The following is a 21,712-nucleotide window of genomic DNA, read 5'->3' as shown; positions in this document are numbered from 1 at the left end:
CCTCCTGCTCCTCCCCGTGGGGACGCCGCCCCAGCTAAGGCCCGCCTTGCTTGCTACCCGGTCCTGCACCTCCACTGTCCCATCTCAAGCTCCACTTCGATGCTGCGCCTCCCTGCCCCTTCCAGGGAAACGACTGTCGAGGAGAGAAAGGTGTATCGTTTCTAGTTTATTTTCTATTCGTTCATAAAAATGGCAAATTGGGCCTGGACCTCGGCGAGCCCCACCTCTTTCTGGAACTCGGGGTCTGGGACTCGACTCCAAGCTGCGGCCCCATTGTTTGCACCCGGGCTCTCTCTCCCAGGCCAATCCGGAGCTGGAGCCTCGGTCTCACGGTCCTGTCCTTCAACTCGCCCCCAGAGGAGGCCCCTCCCCATCACACCGGGGCCGATCTTGAAGCTCGATTGCACCGTCCCCAGCACCGGCCCTCCTTGGTCCTGGGCCGGGTCTCAGACCAGACTCCCACTCCCGCCAACCCAGTTCCAACTAGATCTCGTGGCAGGGGCCCCCATTTAGCCGCCCAATCCCAGAGCCACCGGTCCACTCCCCTGGGCTAGGAGCTCCCCCCGCCCCAACCCAAAGCCTTTGACCTTGAGCTCGGCCTAGAGGCATCGCCCCGCCGTCCGGCCCACCCCCCACCCGTCCCAGACCAGCGATCCAGCGCACCGCACGGCCCCCGCCCGCCCCAACTCGCGTCGTGGCCCCCGCCCCCACTAGGACTCCGCCTAACCGCCGGGTCCCTCCGGAGGGACGCGCGGCGGGCCCGCCGACCCCGGATCAAGCGGCGGCGCCACCGCCGGGGCCGTCGGGCGGGGTGCAGGCGGTGACCCGTTCGCGGGCCGTGGCTTCGCGGGCGCGGCTGAAGCTGCCGGGCTCCGGGCGGCCGCAGGGCGTGCGGCAGAGCTGGCGGAAGCAGCGCTTGAAGTTCTCGTCGAGGAAGGCGTAGAGCACGGGGTTGAGGCTGCTGTTGGCGTAGCCGAGCGCGATGCACAGGTGCAGCGCGGCCACCACCAGCGGGTCGCGGCGGTCGATGTCCACCAGCGTCCAGACGATGACGAAGATGTGGATGGGGGCCCAGCACACCACGAAGGCGCCCACCACCACCAGCACCATGCGGGTGATGCGCCGCAGACTGCGGTCCTTCTCCTTGGAGCCCGACAGCAGGCGCACACTGCGCAGGCGCAGCAGCATGAGGCCGTAGCACACGGTGATGACGAGGATCGGCACGACGAAGGCGAAGAGGAACACGCAGATCTTGGTCACCGTGTCCCAGTACCAGCTGGGGCTGGGAAACTGGAGCATGCACACCACTGCCCCGTCTGCGCCAGGGAAACAAGGAGAGACGGTGGGTGAGGGGCCGGTGGGCCTAAGGGCCTCGTCTCCCTGCTCGCCCACCCTTCTCGGCGTAGGCAAGCCCCGCTGCCTCCTCCTGGCCTTTTCGATTTCTCTCCCTGCCATGTCCTCCATCACTTCTGCGTTTGGTGAACTCCTACTCATCCTTCAAGACCCCAGCAAACTGGCCCTAACCAAGGAGGTCTGTTTTCTATATTCTCTCCCAGCCCCTTTATCAGCCTCTGTGCCGGTGGGGAGCAGTGATATAATGATAGAATTTAGCTCAAGCCCACCAAATGTCTGTCATGATGATAACTGAAAACACTGCACACATTTACAAAGTAGCTCCAGTGGGGACAGTACTGCTAAGACTGACTTAGAGAGCGTGTGTTAAGAGTAGGACTCAGGCCCTGCTAACTGTGTGATGTGGCCTGGGCAAATTGTTCGACCTCTACCAGTTTCCATAAAGTGGGACTAACAACAGTACCTAAATTCATAGGGTTGTTGTGAGGATCAAATGGGCCATAGTGTGGGAAGCATTTAGCACAGAATGGTTCAAACATTTGGCGCACTCATAGGGCAGAAACATGTGGAAGTCCGGGGTCAGAGCTAGGGCCAAGGAGGCGGATCTCAGCTTCATGTCAAAAGCATTCTGACTGCCACATTTGTCCACAGAGAAGAGGGGATGGAATAAGCTCCCTTCTCCTGGAGTGTGGGCTCAAGCTGGATGAGCACCTTGGGGATGTTATGGGATTCAGATACAGGGCTGAGGCTGGCCCAGGGGACTCCCAGGACCTCTTGGGATTCTGGAATCTGAGGACCCATCCAGTGGACTTGGAGCCTGAGAGCTGTGAGAAAGGGGCTGGGGTCCACAGTCAGAGTGGGTCCACAGGACATCAGGCTGGCAGGACCACCAGCCACAACTAGACCCAAGGACTTCCGTGGTACAGATGGCAGAAGCATGCCCAGAGAGGAATAGCACTTGTCCAAGGTCACACAGCAAGTGGCTTATAGAACTGAGTGCCAATGGTACACACTTAGGGAGTGTGTGTGTGTGTGTGTATGTGTGTGAGAGAGAGAGAGAGAGAAAGAGAGTGGGGGGCGGGGGATGAGGAGGTCCATCTGGCCCAGCCCCCAGGAGGGCTGCAGTTAATGGCCTGTAAACTGAAGGCTGACAGTGAGGAATGAGGTCCAGCTGCTGAGTCAAGACTAATCACTCAGGGACCATGTAAGGGCACTGGGAACTCTACCCTTGTGAGGGTCGAGGGTGGCCAAGAAACTCCCCATCAAGCCTGTTCCCTCTCCTACGACAATGCAAACCTTCACCCTGGAGGCAAAAAGGAGCAACAGTTATGGGGACAGGACCCTTGGGTTCTAGGCCAGATTCTACGAAATGTCTGCTAAATAAACCACCTGACCTCTCTGATTCTGTTTGCTTTCAGTCCAATGGAAGTAGGAGTCCCTGCCTTGTCTATCTCACAGGCTCAATTATTCTAATAGCTGCTATTTATTGGGCCTTGACAATGAGCCAGGCCTTGTCCTAAGTGTTTTACAACCTATCATCTCATTTAATCTTTTCAACACCCCATGACAGAGCGTGGCTCAAGAGAGGTTAGTCACCAGTGTCTTCGACACCCTGCTAAATTACTTTACCGATTTACATCAAGCTGGGGTCATGTAACCAGCTATCACTGGACTTCCCATGTGGCTCACTGGTAATTCGCCTGCCAATGCAGGATCCCCTGGAGGGGAATGGCAACCTACTCCAGTATTATTGCCTAGTAAATCCTATGGACAGAGGAGCCTGGCAGGACTACAGTCCATGGGATCACAAGAGTCGGACATGACTAAAACAACAACTAACCAGCTATCACTAGGAAGTGATGGGCCCTGCATTTCAAGTAGTTCCTTTCTCACCACTCCCATATGCATCTGCTGGCCGGAGGCTAGTACATGCTTGTGTCCTAAGTCGCTTCAGTCATCTCTGACTCTTTGTGACCCTATGGACTGTAGCCTGCCTTGTGCCTCTGTCCATGGGATTCTCCAGGCAAGAATACTGGAGTGGGTTGCCATGCCCACCTCCAGGGGATTTGCCGACCCCAGGATCGAACCCTGGTCTCCTGCGTTGCAGGTGGATTCTTCATCCACTGACCCACCATGGAAGCCCAGATGCCGGCACACTGTAGTCCAAACCATCATTTGGAGGCTGGATCCCTAATTGACTGTGTGGAGTAGACCCCCTCCTCCTCTTACTCACACCGGACTGTGATGTGCGTGAGAAATAAACTTCTACTGCGTTAAGCTACGGCCACTGTCAGAGCAGCCACCCTGACTGATACAGGTAGTTACTATACTACACCAATCCGGACAGCATCCTACTCTGAGGAAATGCACCCGTCATTCTACACAGGCCATTCTCTAGGCCTTGCTTTGGTCATCTGGGCCAGTGGAGTGGAAGGGAGTTTGGGATGGGATTGCAGATCTTATGGCCCCCACTGCTCACTGGTTACCCTCACCCCACTGGCTATCCGCCATCTCCCTATAGGTCAGTAATCCACACATCTAGCCATCCATAATCCCATTCATAAAATTCCTTTGGCCAGCCACCCATATGACCACTGACCAGTCATTCATTCTCCCATCAGTCCACCACTCACATTCCCATTGGTTGACTATTCACTGGCCAGCCATCCTCCCTCTCATTGATCAGCAACCCACACCTGCATTGGTGATCCATCTACGCCCACCCTGATAAGTGGTCTACAAACCCACTGCGTGTGTGTGCTGCCTCCTGCGGTCAGTGATCTGTACCAAGGCTCCCTTCCTCACTCACCCCGGGGGCGGGTCACAGCCATGACCATGATGGGTACACCGACACCAGAGGCCAGGACCCAGATGCAGATGTTGATCAGCTTGGCCTTGGCAGGGGTGCGGAAGTCCAGGGCCTTGACGGGGTGGCAGACGGCAATGTAGCGGTCGACGCTCATCATGGTGAGCGTGAAGATGCTGGTGAACATATTGTAGTAGTCAATGGAGAGCACGACCTTGCAGAGCAGTTCCCCAAAGGGCCATGTCTCCATCAGGTACTTGGCACTCTGGAAGGGCAGTGTGCTGGTGGCCAGGGCGTCCGCCAAGGCCAGGTTGAAAATGTAGATGTTGGTGGCCGTCTTCATCTTAGTGTACCTTAAAAGGAAGTGCATATATAATTGTTCCATTTCACGGATTTCAGTTTCACATGAAACTTACGGAGGGGAATGACTGGCCCAAAGTGACAGGAAAAGGTCAGGGGCACAGGTGGGACTAGAACCCTGAACTATCTGATTCAGCATCACTCCTTTCCACTAAAACAGATACAAAAGGCGTTCTCCAGAAGAGTAATTTTAGTAGGAAGTGACTCAAGGGAAAACTCCTTATCTTCTCAGGGGTTCTAAGCACATGCTTAAAAATAAAACTGGACTCCAGAGGAAAACAGGTCTCAGTTCTAATCCTGCCTCTACTATTTATTAGCTGAGTGACTCTGGTCTAGTAACTTGACCTCTCTAACCCCTGGTGTCCAAATTGTTAAGAAAAAAAGAAAAGACTGATACTTTTACCAACCTCATAGGGCTGTTATAAAATTTAATAACAGATGATAGAGCATTTAGCCCTGAGCGCTGAGCATGGTAAGTGCTCAGTATATGACAGCTGTTATTATTCTCCATATATAAAAATGAAGGGGGGGCTAGACCAGAGCGACCTGACCCTCTGGCCTCTGCCACTGACCTGGCCTTTGGGGAATATGATTAGCCAGCTCTGAGGAAGCCGAGACAAACTGGCTCGGGCCTCAGACGGCCTGGGTGTTCTCCAGGGTTGACCAGGGCTCCCAGTCGGTGGGCCTCTCCAGGCCACCTTAGCCTGAGGTGGCTGGACTTCCCCAGCTGTGGGCAAGGGAAGCAGGTGACAGAGTCACACACCTGACCCAGGGACTTGAGTCCAGGTGTCCAAACCAGATGTCTGCAGCCACGCCGGGCACCCAGAGCTTGGCAGCAACTTCCTTGGTCTACTTGCTGCCCAGCTGCCTGCCCTACAGCTGGCCTCTTGTTGGGCCAACATTTACAGTCATGACCTCTCCTGTACTGAGGCCCGGCTGGGCGCCAGGTGGCCTGGAGGAAGCTAAATACACTGAAACAGACCGTCCCCGTGCAGCGTGATCATCACAGAAACACACAGACACCAAGGCAGGGGTAAGGACACCTTCCGTGCTCCTGGAATGATCTGAGAAACCCAGGGGAGGGTTGCATGAGCAACACTTCAAATTTCAGAGCAAGAAGAGCCCAGAGAGATTGAGGGAAAGTTTTTACTACCCTGTGGTCCAGGGACTCCGGAGGGAACTACCAGAAGAGTCTGTGAGAAGTGCAGATTCTTAGACCGAACCCCAGATCTTCTCAATCTTAATCTCTGGAAATCGGGCCTGGGGATCTTCACCTTCAACCAGACACCACACACACACACACACACACACACACACACACACACGACACACACACGCTCGCGCATGCACATGCACATGCGCTTCTCATGGACTCTAATGCTTGAGAAACACTATGTAGCCTAAAGGGCTTCCCTGGTGGCTCAGTGGTAAAGAATACCTGCCAATGCAGGAGACATGGGTTGGATCTCTGCGTTGGGAAGATACCTTGCAGGAAGAAATGACAACTCACTCCGATATTCTTGCCTGGGAAATCCCACGGACAGAGGAGCCTGGTGGGCTACAGTCTGTGGGGTCTGAAAGAGTCGGACACAGTTGAGAGACTGGCCAACCACAGCAATGCAGCCTAAAGCCCGCAATGGGGAGAGATGGGAAACTGATCCAAGGTCACAGAGCGACAGGGGCAGACCAAGGTGAGAACTTGGACCTCCTGACACTCACGTATCGCTGTCTCCCTCCTCCACCAAGGGCGGAGCCACACCACGCACCTCTGCACCTCTGCTCCTCTGGGTCGGAACAGCGGCAGAGTCCGATGCCCCCAGGATGAGCGCACCCACTCTTTTGAATGACTGAACGAAATCACATCATCTAAGGCCGCTCCTTCACAAAGTGACTGATTTTCTTTCTTTTTTGGTTAAAAAAAAAAAAAAAAAAAGGACTTTTTCATTGTCCTCCAGGACCAGCATCTGTCTCACTTCCTCCCAAAATAGCTGTCATTTGCCCTGGGGCTGGAGAAGTAAAAAGTTTTGCTCAGAGACAGCAGAATTGCAAGTCTCGGGAAGTCTGCCTTCAGCGGGTGCGGGATCACAGCTGTGTGGGAGGCGGTCTCAACCCCACAGCTGACTCGTCTAATTTCACTTCTTTTACGCAGAACAATTAGAGGCTGTTCTCTGCCTGCTATTTTGATTTGTGAAGGATCCTTCAATTCCCAGAGGAGGCTGGGATAAGGGGAGTGGGTGATGAAGCTGCTGTAGCTAACCCAGACAGGGCTGAGGCACAACCGACTCTTGGGGGTGTCGGTAGGGCCCCGGCAGAGGGAGGGGGAGGCTCACTGGCCACCAAGCCGGGTCCTCCTTGCCTCCTCAGTACCAGTCCTGCCACTCGACGGCTCTCAGCCCCCTAGGGATGGTGGTTTAGCCGCTAAGTCGTGTCCTGCGACCCCATGGACTGTAGCCCGCCAGGCTCCCCTTTCCCTAGGATTCTCAGCCCCTAGGAGCTCCTCAGAGTCCTCTCCACATTTCACAGACTGGCCCGACCACCTCTCAGGCCTCAGCTTCCAGAAACTTCCTCTTGGTGGGTGTCCCATCCCCCACAGCCCCCAACAGCCTCTTTGCTGCACCTTGGCTACATCAAGCCCATCCCACCTCAGGATCACCAGACTGCAGCTTGCTTGGCCCGGAACCCTCACCCTCCAAATTGTGCATGCCTTGTTCCTTCTTTTGTGTGTGTGGGTGTGGTTTTGTTGGGTCTTAGTTGCAGCATGCAGAATCTTCTTTTTTTTTGGTTGCTGCACGTGAGGTCCTAGTTGCGGCACCTGGGATCCCTGACCAGGGGTGGAACCCAGGCCCCGGCACTGGGAGCTCGGAGTCTTAACCACTGGACCAGGGAAGTCCCCCATTTCTTCACTTAATCCAGGACTCTATTCAAATATCTCCTCCTCAGAGCTGCTGCCCCGACATCTTAGTACCCTCTCTGCTCTCCATCGCCTTGTGTGTGTGCATGCTAAGTCACTCAGTCATGTCTGACTCTTTGCAACTCCATGGACTGTAGCCTGCCAGGTTCCTCTGTCCCTGGGATTTCCCAGGCAAGAATACTGGAGTGGGTTGCCATGCCCTCCTCCAGGGGATCTTCCCAACTCAGGGATCAAACCCACAACTCCTTTACCTCTGAGCCACCAGGGAAGCCCCTCTATCTCCTTACGCTGCTTCAGTCTTCTTTACAGTATGAACCACCGCCTGACTTTTATCTTCTTTTCTCCCCCAAGGCAGGGCACATTGCCCATCTCGTACCCTGCTGTATCATCAGGCCTGCCAGACGAATAGTAGCTTCTCCACCAACATCGGTGATACGGATGTCTCAGACCAGGCCTCCTCAGCTCTCACGGGACCATCACAGCAGCATCCTGCCCCCACCATTCATCCTCCACGTAAGCCAGGATGCTCACTGTAAAGGTGGGTTTGCTCAGGCAGATTCAGCTCTACCCCTTATGATCCTTCCATGGCTCCCCATTACCATCAGGATAAAAACCAAACTCCTCACACTGGCATTTCATCTGGGTGGCCTCCCTTCCCACTGCGCCCGCCCACCCTGTCCAACCCCATCTGTGGTTCCCTTAGACGTTCTAGCGTGGCCTCCCTCGGAAGAGCCAGCCACTGTGTTGGTTTGGCAGGAATCCTCCCGGCCGCATATATGTGGTTTCCGCCAGTGTAACACAATGCCCTCGTGTCACAGGACTGTAATGAAAACAGCCCCTCTGCCCCACCGTATCTCTACTTCTCAGCCCTGCTCCCCAGAGCAACCACTTTTAATGTTTTTAGTTATTCTTCTAGTAATTATCTCCATAATTCTAAATAATATGTTTAAATGTCTATTTCTTGATATATCTATTTTAGACAGTAGCTGTTGACGTTTGTATTCAGTTAAGTCAAGTTATGGGCTTCCCTGGTGGCTCAGTGGTAAAGAATCCGCCTGCCGGTGCAGGAGATGTAGGTTCGATCCCTGGGTGGGAAGATGCCCCGGAGAAGGAAATGGCAACCCAGTCCAGTGTTCTCGCCTGAGAAATCCCATGGACAGGGAAGCCTGGGGGGGATTACAGTCCATAGAGCCGTTAAGAGTTGGACACGACCTAGTGACTAAACAACAATAACAAAGTCAGAGTTTGTGCCAGTAACAGACAATCCCAAAATCTCAATGGCTTAACACATGAAAAAGCTTTATTTCTTACCCTTGCAGAATCCATCCAGTGTCTCCAGGACACCCATATTCCATGGGGCAGTTCCAGCCTGCTTCAATCTTGTGGCTCTGCTATCTTAATCCAAAGCTGCCTTGGCCACCACAGAGGGAGAGAGGGCAGACAGAGGTATCTAAGCTTCATTCTAGCTACAACACAGCACGTTCTCTTGAAGCTGACTGTCTAGAAGTAGTTATACTGGCCCCATCCAATTGCAAGGGACTGAAAAGTCATCTTTTGTGTGCCCAGAAGGAGGGAGAACCAAGTACCAGTGACTACTAGTAACTTCCTCCTTATTGTTGTTTAGTTGCTGAATCACGTTCGACTCTTCTGTGACCCCATGGACTGTAGGCTCCTCTGTCCATGGGGTTTCCCAAGCAAGAACACTGGAGTGGGTTGCCATTTCCTTTTCCAGGGGATCTTCCTGACCCAGGGATCGAACCTGCATCTCCTGCAATGCAGGTGGATTCTTTACCACTGAGCCACCAGGGAAACCCTTACTAAGGTCCTCCACAAATCTTTTAATATGGTGAATAAAGATTAACTCTCTTCATCTACTCAGCTTCCTCTCCATCCTCCCAATATAGTTCTACCACAATTTAAAATTGTTTGGTCAAGTTGATATCCAGAGTTTACTTTTTTCCCAGGATTTACATTCATGGTTTATTAAAAAGTTATTTATTTATTTTTATTTCTTTAGCTGTGCCAAGGTCTTAGCTGTGGCACACAGGATCTTCAGTCTTCGTTACGGCGTGTGAGTTCTTTAGTTGTGGCGTATGGGATCTAGTTCCTTGACCAGGGATCGAACCTGGGCTCTCTGTGTTGGGAGCACAGAGTCAGGGCCGCTGGGCCACCCGGGAAGTCCCCAGGGTTTACATTCTTATGCCTTTGTACGTACTGTCCACTGCTGAGCCAAATGGTATACTAGAGTATTTATTTTTTAGTACTAATTTTTGGTTTCTGTGGAGTTAATAATTGCCTCTTTTTGAAAACCAAATATCATATATTAATGCACATATGTGGAATCTGGGAAAATGGTACAGATGAACCTATTTGCAAGGCAGGAATAGAGACACAGATGCAGAGAACAGACATGTGGACACGGTGGGGGGAAGGGAGGTGGGGTGAGTTGGGAGATTGGGACTGACATGTATACACGACCATTTGTGAAATAGATAGTGGGAACCTGCTGTATAATGCAAGCTCAGCTCGGTGCTCTGTGATGACCGAGATGGGTGGGATAAGGGGAGATGGGAGGGAGGGACAAGAGGGAATATAGGTATACTCGAAGTTGATTCACTTTGTTGTAGAGCAGAAACCAATACAACATTGTAAAACAACTGTACCTCAATAAAAAAATGATTGCTTCTTTTTTTAATTTGCTTAGTTCTGTGTACACATTGATAAATCTCTTCAAACACTCCAGCAGACCCACAAGATGCCTTTTCCACGCACTCACATAATCTATCAAGTTCCTTTTGCTTTTCTAGTGAATTCACTTCCCGGAGCTTCCCTCCTCCTCTCTCAATCTGGAACTGGTTGCTTTTCAGACCACTGAACACCTGTCCTCCTCTGTTAGAGCACCTGTTTCCTGGGTTACAAGTCTTGTTTACCATGGTTTATGTCCTTGTTTTGGTGGAGCACATCCTCTAGTCACTTCCTAAAGAAAGGGTACATAGGAAGGAAAAATTTTACACCCTGGCAAGCCAGCAAATGTCTTTCTTCTATCCTTACGTCTGATTTCTTTGACTCTACATAAAATAGTAGATTGGAAATAATTTTCCATCAGAAAATTGATGGCATGGCTCCCTCATCCTCTAGTTTCCAGTGTTGCCACTGAGGTATCTGAAACCATTTTCGTTTCTGATGTTTTGTATGTAGTCTATTCTTCCACCCCTGAAAGTTTTAGGAATTTCTCTCTCTTTTTAAAATTTAATTCTTTTTAATGTTGTAGGCCACACCACGAGGCATGGGGGAATCTTAGTTCCCTGACCAGGGATCGAACCTCAGGGCTCCCCGCATTGGGAGCACAGAATCTTAACCTCTGGACCACCAGGGAAGTCCTAGGACCTTTGCTTTACTCTTAGATTTCTGACATTTGTGATGATATGCCATAAGATGGCTCTTTTTCATTTTTATTGGGTCCTCTCAGTCCAAAGGTTTATGCCCTTCAGTATAAAACGTCCTCTCATCATTTCTTCAGGCCTTTCCTCCCCTCTGCTTTCTCTGGAATCCCTGGACAATCTGGTAGTCAGATATTGGGCCTCCTAGATTGATTGTCTCCTTTTCTTCTCTTTTTTATTTTCTGTCTCCATGGTACATCTTCTGGGAAATTTCCTTTTCATTACCTCTCAACCTTTCTATTGACTTTTTTAAAACGTTATTTTGTCTCTCATTTTTATTTCCCAGTGCCTCTTCTTCTCTTATTATTCCTTCTTATATAGCAATTATAGCATCTTATTTCAAGAATATAATATCTTCTCTTTTGTCTCTGATGATCCTAATAGTTTTTGTCTTGTATTTTCTTCTGCTCTCTGCATGGTCTATCTGCTTCACACATTTTTGTTTATTTGTCTGCTTTGGCCTCCCTCTTCTATCCCGGAGGCTTGGATATCTGGTGATATGTGATCAAAGGTTGGCCTTTACTTTTTTAGTGTTTATTTATTTATGTGGCTGTGTCACGTCTTGGTTGTGGCACGTGGGATCCTCAGTCTTCGTTGCAGTATGCCAGCTCTTTAGCTGCAGCATGTGGAGTTTAGTTCTCTGGCCAGGGATTGAATCTGGGCCCCCTGCATTGGGAGTGTGAAGTCTTAGCCACCAGACCACCTGGGAGGTCCCTAAAGGTTGGCATTTGAGTGAAGCACTAATTAATTGACAGTATTGGGGGCGGGGGAGTGGCTGCCAACTGGTGTGCTTCATTCTAGGCGGACTGAATGGAGATCTGGCTTTTATTCTAGGAACACTTAAATATCAGTGACTGTAGCTCTCTTCTTTGGGGGCTTCAGAAAAGAATCCTGCCATTTCCTCCCTGGAAAGCACACTTCTGGCTGTCAGGATTCTGGTAGCAGAAGGGCTACCAGAATTTTTTTCCCTTTGGTATCTCACTGTGACCCTTCCTGTGTCTGCGGCTGCAAATTCAGTTCCCCTAGGTCACCTTCTCCAAGGAAAAAACCTAACCTCCTGCAGAGCAGAGGGGCGGCCCCCTGGCAGTGCAGGGTACAAGGGATGGGGAACGAAGGTTCTCACTGTTCTGTCTATAGGTAACCGACTCCCTACCCCTGTTTTCAGCCCCATATCTCACCCTTGCTCAGCCTGTTCCTCCTGCTCAAATTGCTTTTCATCATCCAAATAGGTGTTGCCATCCCTTAAAGAGCATAAACTGAGACCGAAGAGGTGAAGCGATTTGCCAAGGTCACATGGCCATGCAATGGCAGGGCTGGTATTTAAATCAGGAAGTCTAGTGCCAACAGCTGGTAATGACTTTGCTATTCTGCCCCTCAGTGCTTGTTACCTTCCTTCCTCCTCCACTTCCTTCCTCCCCCACATTCCTTGAAAAAGTCAAAGAAAGTGAGCTTGTTACAAGCTGAGGTTTGTTCACTCATCCAACAGGTGTTAATGGAGCAGCTGGTATGTGCTGGCACTGAGGAAGGGATACAGGAGTGAAGATGGCAGTCTGACTTCTTGAAATTTAGGGTCTTAGGGAGGGGGCAGACACTGAACAAATTGCTGCACTTTTTAAGCAGGGGAGTGATGGGGTTTGACTTATGTGTGTTTCTCAAAAGATCATTTTGAATACTGTGTGGGGGCTAGTTGGAGGGCAGAGCAAGAGTGGGTGAGAGAATGAACTTCCTAGGAAGATAAATTTTATCTCCCCACATCTCATAATCCTACTGTTGGTCTCTAATTCTTTTTTTTTTTTTTCCTATTTCAAAAAGTTGTAGATATGACATTGGAACCTTCTATCACACCATATTTAAAAATTGACTCAAAATGGATCAAAGACCTAGATGTAAGAGCTATAACCATAAAACTCTTAGAAGAAAACAGGGGGAAAGTTTCATGACACTAGATTTGGCAACAAAATCTGGGACACGATACCAAAAGCAACAAATTAAAAAAATAGACTGGACTACATCAAAATTCAAAGCTTTTATGCATCAAAGGACATGATCAACAGAGTGAAAAGGCCACCCACAGAATGGGAGAAAATATTTGCAAATCACATATCTGACAAGGGGTTAATATCCAGAATATATAAAGAATTCCTACAACTCAACAGTAAAAAAGCAAACAACTGGATTTAAAATATGGCTAAAGGACTTGAACAGACATTTCTCGGAAGATATACAAAGGACCAATAAGCGCATGAAGAGATGCTCAACATCATCAATCATTAGATAAATGCAAATCAAAACCACAATGAGATACCGCTTCATACCTATTAGAATGTCTACTATCAAAAATCAAACCAGAGAGTAACAAGTGCTGATGAAGATCTGAAGAGATTGGAATCCTTGTGCCCTGTTGGTGGAGAAGTAAAATGATGCAGCCACTGTGAAAAACGGCATGGCAATTCCTCAAAAAATTGAAAACAGAATTGCCATATGATCCAACAATTCCACTTCCGGGTATATACCCAAAAGAATTAGAAGCAGGGTCATTATGGAAATAAAAACAAAAATAAGCAAATGGGAGCTAATTAAACTTAAAAGTTTTCGCACAGCAAGAGAAACCATAAGCAAAATGAAAATACAATACTCAGAATGGGAGAAAATAACTGCTAATGAAGCAACTGACAAAGTTGCTTCAAATCCAAATCCAAATATACAAGCAGCTCAGTTCAATGTTAGAAAAACATACAACCCAATCAAAAAATGGGCAGAAGACCTGAACAGACATTTCTCCAAAGAAGACACACAGACGGCTAATAAACACACAAAAAAATGCTCAACATCACTTATTATTAGAGAAATGCAAATCAAAACTACAATGAGGTATCACATCATATGGGTCAGAATGGCCATCATCAAAAAATCTACAAACAATAAATGCTGGAGAGGACGTGGAGAAAAGGGAAGGAACTCTCTTGCATTGTTGGTGAGAATGTAAATTGATACAGCTACTATCAGGAACAATATGGAGATTTCTTTAAAAACTAGGAAGAAAACTACCATGTAACGAGCAATGCCACTCCTGGGCATATACCCTGAGAAAACCATTCTAAAAGACACACATACCCCAGTGTTCACTGCAGCACTACTTACAATAACCAGGACATGGAAGCAATCTAGATGTCCATTATAGATGAATGGATAAAGAAGTCATGGTACATAATATTATGGAATATTTCTCAGCCATAAAAAGGAACGAATTTGAGTCAGTTCTAGTGAGGTAGGTGAACCTGGAGCCTGTTTTACAGACTGAAGTCAGAAAGAAAAAAATATCATATATTAACACATATATATGGAATCTAGGAAAATGGTACTGATGAACCTATTTGTAGGACAGAAATAGAGACCCAGACATACAGAACAGACTTGTGGACACAGCGGAGGAAGGAGAGGGTGGGATGAATTGAGAGAATAGCATTGAAATATATACATTACCAAGTGTAAAATAGATAGCCAGTGGGAATTTGCCGTATGATACAGGGAACTTAACCCGGGGCTCTGTGACAACCTAGAGGAGTGAGATGGGGTAGGAGGTGGGAGAAAGGTTCACGATGGAAGGTATATATGTATACCTATGGCAGAAACCAACACAACATTGTAAAGCAATTATCTTCCAATTAAAAATAAATCATAAAAAAAGACAAAAAAATAAAAGTAGCATCATGAAGAGAAATCGGTACATGCATGCTCATAGTAGCATCATCCACAACAGCCGAAGGTACCCACAGATGAATGAATGGATAAACAAAATGTGGTCTATGCATACAAGGAAATATCAAGCCTTAAAAAGAGAGGAAATTCTGACACATGCTACAACATAGATGAACCTTGAGGACAGGCATCAAGTGAAATAAGCTAGTCACAAGAAGACAAGGACCTCTGTGATTCCACTCACATGAGGTACTTAGAGTAGTCAGATTCAGAGAGGCAGAAAGTAGAATGGTGCTTTCCAGGGACTGAAGCAAGGGAGAACTGAGGGGTTATTATTTAATGCGTACAAAGTGTCAGTTTGGGAAGATGAAAAAGAGTTCTAGAGATGGATGCTGGTGATGGCTGCATGACAATGTGAATATATGTAATGTCAGTGAACCGTACACTTAAGAACGGTTAAATTTTATGTGTATTTTACTGCAATAAATAAGTTGTGGCTAATCAAGTGGTCTCACTGTGTCTGTTTTCTGAGCTAGAGAGTTTGACGAGGAAGGTCTTTCATGCCATTCAGATCCTAGCTCCTCAACACACCTAGCTGCGTGATCTTCAATAAATTACTTCACCTCTCTGAAGCCGTTTCCTCATTGGTAATTTCAGAGTAATCATGCTTTTCGGAGCCAACACATGTGAAATCCTCTAGCTTACTGGCCAGCACAGAGACAAGAATTAGCAGCCTTTAGGGGTTTATTTCCCCTGATATTTTTCCTGCTTATTTTTCTCATAGAATTCAATCCTTTCTGAATTGGGCCCAACCCTGGGGGTGAACTCTATTGACTCTGAGATGCCTTGGGAAACTCATTGCTTTTATTTTTCCTAGGTCAAAATCCCCTTTAGCGCATCTTGAATTACATAGTCGCTGGGGAATTTGCTCCCAACCATCCTTCTCAGGGGCTTCCTTGGTGGCTCAGTGGTAAAGAATCCACCTGTCAATGCAGGAGACGCAAGTTCGATCCTTGGAGAAGGAAATGGCAGCCCACCCCAGTGTTCTTCTCTGGGAAACCTCATGGACAGAGTAGCCTGGTGGGCCACAGTGCATGGGGTCATAAGAGTCAGACACAACTGAGTGACCAAAGAACAATCCTTCTCAGACCTCAGGGAGGCCCCCCTTATAGGAAGCACTGAGCAGCTGACCATGTTGATTTCAGAGCCCTAAACCCATTCCACCATCTGTCAGACAAGGCCCCCTCCCCGCCGGCCCCAGGCAGGGCAGAACAGGTACCATCTCTATCCATTTTCCTTTAACTTGATAGAGATTGACCACGCTCAGTGGCTAACGCACAGCCAGGGCCACAGGAAATCCACACATGCTCCTGGGTCTCTGGAGAGCTGGACTTCTTGATGACAAGTAAGCTCCTGCTAAGAATTTCCTTCCCCAGGCAAACCCAGGGTGGTTGGTTAGACTGGTTGACATCTTAATGCCCAGCGCCCAGAAGAAGGCTAAAACATTCCCTCCTATGTACAAGGCCCCGAGGGGACGGGTCTGACAGCTTTGGGTGGCTCATTTGGGTTTTCTTTTTAAGCAATATTCTCTAAGTGTCTTTTCTCTCTTGTACCAGTGAAAGTCACTCAGTCATACCCCACTCTTTGTGACCCCATGGATTCTACAGTCCACGGAATTCTCCAGGCCAGAATACCCACTGGAGTGGGTAGCTTTTCCCTTCTCCAGGGTATCTTCCCAACCCAGGGATCAAACCCAGGTCTCCCACATTGCAGGTGGATTCTTTACCAGCTGAGCCACCAGGCAAGTCCAAGAATACTGGAGTGGATAGCCTATCCCTTCTCCAGGGGATCTTCTCGACCCAGGAATCAAACTGCGGTCTCCTGCATTGCAGGCAAATTCTTAACCAACTGGGCTATCAGGGAAGCCCGCATGTACCAGGCGCTATGCCAACTGCACCAAATGCATGATTTCATTTCAACCTCATTGCAACCCTGAGTGTTAAGACCTAGCTTATCACACATCAGCTGTGGCGGAGGGACCAGTCTGGAGGCCGGGATCAGAGGGAGGGAACTGGTCGTTCCAGAGCCTTCACCTGCCCTCACACATTCCTCAACTCTGCTGTGATCTGGAGTTTGGAGACCATCTGCTCACAGTCCAGGAAGGGCCGGGGAGAGAGACTTACACACAACAGAACTATGGCACAGACTTCGTGATGGGGCCCGATGAGGCAAGGAGGAGACATCAGTTCAGAACAGTATGTCCACTTCTGGTCACGAGGGTGGCAGCCAGAATTTGTGGCACAACAGCTACGTGCCAGGTTTTTCTTGGGCATGATTTTAGGTACTTCTTACACCTGTGTTTTGTTTTATTCTTTAATAGATAATAAGCATTTGTTGGACACTGACTCTGTGCCAGGCACTGGGAAAGCATTTTACATCATTTAATTTTCCCAGCACCCTATGGGGTGGATAGGATTTATCATTCCCGATTTACGGGGAGCAATAAAGGAACTTGCCCAAGGCTGCAGAGGCAGAAAGAGGCTGAGCAGAGATTCCACCCCTGTGGGCATCTCCAAGTCCCTGGTGCCTTCCTTGGACTTCCATTTCAGCTTCTCCCCTGCAGACCCAGAGTGTGCACCCCTCACATACATTAAGTCCCAAAGGCAAGGCATTGTCTCGGTCACCACTAAGCCTGGGACTTCCCAGCTCCAAGCAGGTGCTCAAAGCACATCTGTTGAATGAATGAATGTCGCTGCATCTGTCCACCACACTACACAGTGCAGCCTTTAGGCAGGAACCACATCATAAACATAGCATTTACTGGGGGATTCCCGGGAGGACGGAGCGTCAGGCACCCTGATCCTTGGAAGTAACCAACCACAGACCCAAGGGCTCTGAGATAGGCTATGGTGCTCCCCTTGTCCCTTCTATCCTCCGCCCAGGCCAACCCAGGGCCCCTGAAGGACATCTGGGCCTGACCCTACCTGCCCTGAATCTGCAGTGACTCAGCTATGCCTCGGCAAAGGGAAATCTTGTCAGATCATTTACTGAAAGGAGCGAGTTTGTTTTTAACTGAGCTGAGGGGTACTTTTTTTTTACCTCTCATGCATAAGAGCTCACAAGGCAAGAGACCTAAAAACAGGAAGAGCAACAAGGTCAGGGCACCAATCAGGCTGATCGACCTTAGGGCACCTTAGGAACCAAATCAAACAAAATGCTTCAGCCGAGATCAAAACTCACTGGGTCCCAAACAGCACGGACTGTCGGGAGGATTCAGAGTTAATTTTCTCCCCCAGTGCTTTGTCAGATCTCAGAAATAACAGCTGCTCACTATAAAAGGTCCAAATAACACAGAATCATTTCATAAAGAAAATTTAAAAACCATCAGTAGGACAGACTATCATTAACAGATAACAGGCAAATATACAGGCCCTGTTTTAAATAAATGGGATCTGGCTCTAATACTATTATATAACCTGTTTCTTTCTTCTCAAAAATATGCTGTAATCATCTTTCCATATCCACAGACACAAATTAATATAATTTTTGGTGACTGATTGTTATTCTAATCCAGAGGTCAACAGACTTTTTCTGTAAAGAGCCAAAAAGTAAGTATTTTAGGCTCAGTAGGCCCCTTAAGATCTCTGATGCATATTCTTCTGCTTTTTGTTTAATGTGTGTGTGTGTGTTTGTGTGTGTAGTTTTGTTTTTTGGCCTCAGGGCTTGCGGAGGTCTTAGTTTCCTGAACAAGAATTGAACTCCAGCCCTTAATAGTAAAAGCGTGGAGTCCTAACAACTAGACTACCAGGGAATTCCTGTTTTTGTTTCTTACAAGTTTTAAAAGTGTAAAAAAAAACATTTTTAGCTCAAGGACTATACAAGAACAGACTACAAGCTGGAGCTAGTCTCACTTACAGACACTAATGCTCTCAAATATAGTTACTTAATAAATCTCCGATTAAAAGACACACAGGTTGTTTCTGCTCTTTTGGTATTATAAACAGTACTGTGATAAGTGTCTTTGTGCACAAAGATATCTGAAGGTCTCTTGGGAAAATTCCTAGGATCTCAGAGCTAGAAGGAAACTTCACAGTGAGGGCATTCCCTCTGTGGCACTCCAGACCAGTGACTACGCAGTGTCTGCTTGTGTATATCCAGAGGTGGGGAACTCGCCACCTGCAGCACAGTCCATCCCACTGGGGACAACTCACAGGAAAACAAGTTCTTGGTTTTATCTTAGCCGAAGACTGCCTCCTTGTCACCTGGCACCATTTTTCCTGGTTCCGCTCACAAATCACAGGTTCTAAACCTAACCCTTCTCCTTTCCATTGTGTTGGAAAATAAAGATGTTAACAGTACACCCTTCATCCAGCTTGGTGAGACCTGAGTTAATATGAAGAAGAGTAAGTACTCAGTATGGCTGGTTGGTAAGCTGCCTTCTCACACCCGGTAGCCATTCCTTGGAGCCCCCATTTCAGCTGGGCCTCAAGCATTCAAGGATGTGATTATCAGGCTTCCTTGGTGATCCAGTGGTTAAGAATCCACCTGCCAATGCAGGAGACATGGGTTCGATACCTGGTCCGGGAGGGTTTCACGTGCCTCCAGGCACCTAAGCTCGTGTGCCACAAATACTAAGCCCGTGCCCAGGGCCCAGGCTCTGCAACAAGAGACGCCACCACAATGAGAAGCCTGCGCACCTCAAGGAAGAGTAGCCCCTGCTCGCTGCAACTGGAGAAAGGTCCATCATCAATGAAGACCCAGCACAGCCAAAAATAAATAAATAAAATCTTTTTAAAAATGGAATGATCCGAGTAAAGATGGCACCATCCTCTGGGTTAAGGGAGGCCCAAGATGATGCAGGTAAACCACATCACAGACACTCAGGCCTTCTCCCATCTCTCCAGGCGGGTAAGGGAGGCTGAATCTACTTTCAGTGGGATCTATAACCCCCAAAGTCATTAACGTGGACACGGGCCACACCAGGAAGCGTGGCCTCGCCCCACGGCTGACTGCATCCACCGTACACAGATGTGGTGGGGGTCTCTCCTTTTATTTATTTATTTTTTTACTTTTTATTTTTTCCCCCAGATGTGTTTTTTGTGTATGTCTTACTTCACTGACATCACTGCTGGTGGAACATCAGCGTAAGCCACGCTCCCATCACCCATGCCCCCCAGACTAGCAACTTTGTTCCAGCTCACAGCTTTGTTGTTCTCTTTCTACTTCTAAGCTGCTCCAGAACGTCTCTGAGCTCCTTGCACTCCCAGCAGATACTGTCACTACCAAAATTCAATAACAACTATAGTGGGTTAAATGGCAGCCCCTGAAAGACAAGTCCACAACCCAACATCCAGAACTTATGAAAGTGGCCTTATTTAGATAAGGGGTCTTTACACATGTAATTAAGGTGTGGTGTTTTTTTTTTTTTTTTAATTTATACTTTTTTTTTTTTGGTTGTGCATGTAGGATCTTAGTTCCCTGACTAGGGATAGAACCCCCTGCACCGGGAGTGCAGAATCTTAACCACTGGATGACCATGGAAGTCCCTAAGTTAAGGATCTTGAGACCATCCTAGATTACTGGGGTGGGCCCCTAGCTCTAACGACACGTGTCCTTGTAAGAGACACATAGCACATAGGAAGAATGAAGGCCATGTGACGATGGGAGCAGAGATTACAATGATGTGGCCACAAGCCAAGGGCTGTTGGAGCCGCCAGAAGCTGAAGAGGAAAGGAAGGTTTTTCCCCAAGAGCCTTCAGAGGGAGCGCAGTCCTGGAGACACTTTCTGGACCTCTGGCCTCCAAGAATGTAAAATAATACATTTCTGTTGTCTTAAGCCATGGGGTTTGCAGCAATGTGTTACAGCAGCTCTAGGAAGTGATAGAGTAAAAGTGCACCCAAGGAGAAGCATGAACTTCAGCACCAGACACACCTAGGTTTAAGCCCCAGTCAGTCTAACCAGTCAGTTGTAGGAAATAACCCTGAAGATTCATTGGAAGGACTGATGCTGAAGCTGAAGCTCCAATACTATGTCCACCTGATGTGAAGAGCTGACTCATTAGAAAAGACCCTGATTCTGGGGAAGACTGAAGGCAGGAGAAGGGGATGACAGAGGATGAGATGATTGGATGGCATCACCGACTCAGTGGACATTAGTTTGAGCAAACTCCAGGAGATGATGAAGGACAGGAAAGCCTGGCATGCTGCAGTCCATGGGGTCACAAAGAGTCGGACACGAATGAGCAACTGAACAACAACAGCTGCTTCTAACTGTATGAACTGGGGCGAGCTCTAACTTCTCTGAGCCTCATTTTGCTCCTCTGTGAACTGGGTATAACCATCCTCCCTCTTGAGGGTGTGGTGAGTGTGGAATGAGTTCATGCCTATGATGTCCCTAGCACACTCCTGGCACATTCATATCATATGGCTTCTCTTCTTATCCAGATGAGGAAAATGGGCCCACAATGATCCCTGGTGAGAAGTCCTGGGGTCCCAGGCTCCTGACTCCTTTTCTGGCCCTTTGGTAACCTACCACGATTGAGATGAAACACAGAGCCCTGTGCTGAGCTTCCACCCTAGCAGAGGCTCTGATCTGGAACACTGAGTTCAAACTTTCTCACCCACTTTGCAGATGGGAAAACTGAAGCCTGGAGAAGGAAAGACAATTGTGCAAGGTCACACAGAGTAGCAGTTCCCCCAACTTCTGGGAGCTAAAGTTCTTTCTACTTTTTGAACCTGCTCTCCCAGGAGCTAAATCTCAGATGAGGGTTCAAGGTAAGAGGCCAAAGGGAAACGGTCTCCCGTCCAAGGCTTCAGAGTTCCTGACAAGATCGTTGCCTACATTGTATGTCCCTGTGTCCAGTGATTAACCAGTGTAGGGTGGGTCCATGGATGCAATTGTCCCCATCACTGTCAGCATCTTTGCCACCATCTCCAACACAGCAGCTACACAGACTCAGTACTTAACACGAGCCTGATGTATTATATTGCACCCTACCATGACATTTATATAGATTATCTCATTCAATCACTCCAACAACCCTATGAAATTGCAACTATTATCATCCCCATACAGAGGAGGAAAGTGAGCCTTGGAGAGCATACTGGGTTGAATAGCTGCCCTCAGAATTCACATCTAAGGAC

The 21,712-nt window shown here is 48.4% G+C and overlaps 1 protein-coding gene across 3 annotated transcripts in view; it reads right to left on the bottom strand.

Moving 5' to 3' along the window:
* Nucleotides 1–694: 694 nt before the first annotated feature.
* The window catches only part of OPRD1 (opioid receptor delta 1), a 38,037-nt gene continuing 17,019 nt past the window's right edge, over nt 695–21,712 (bottom strand). Inside the window, exons 1-3 of one of the 3 annotated variants that reach the window (XM_065927579.1) lie at nt 8,742–8,773; nt 4,163–4,512; nt 695–1,316 (exon numbers count right to left, since the gene is read on the bottom strand). In XM_065927579.1, the coding sequence (XP_065783651.1) occupies nt 775–1,316; nt 4,163–4,502 (882 nt within the window). In that variant the 5' untranslated portion in view covers nt 4,503–4,512; nt 8,742–8,773 and the 3' untranslated portion in view covers nt 695–774. Of the gene's footprint in view, nt 1,317–4,162; nt 4,513–6,285; nt 6,386–8,741; nt 8,774–21,712 lie in introns of those variants that run through there. The other 2 variants (XM_065927578.1, XM_065927577.1) reach the window with 2 other exon arrangements.

This window comes from Muntiacus reevesi, chromosome 3, assembly GCF_963930625.1.
Source record: "Muntiacus reevesi chromosome 3, mMunRee1.1, whole genome shotgun sequence".
NCBI lineage: Eukaryota > Metazoa > Chordata > Mammalia > Artiodactyla > Cervidae > Muntiacus > Muntiacus reevesi.
The sequence above is the reverse complement of the archived record's forward strand: the minus strand, read 5'-3'. Positions and strand labels throughout refer to the sequence as shown.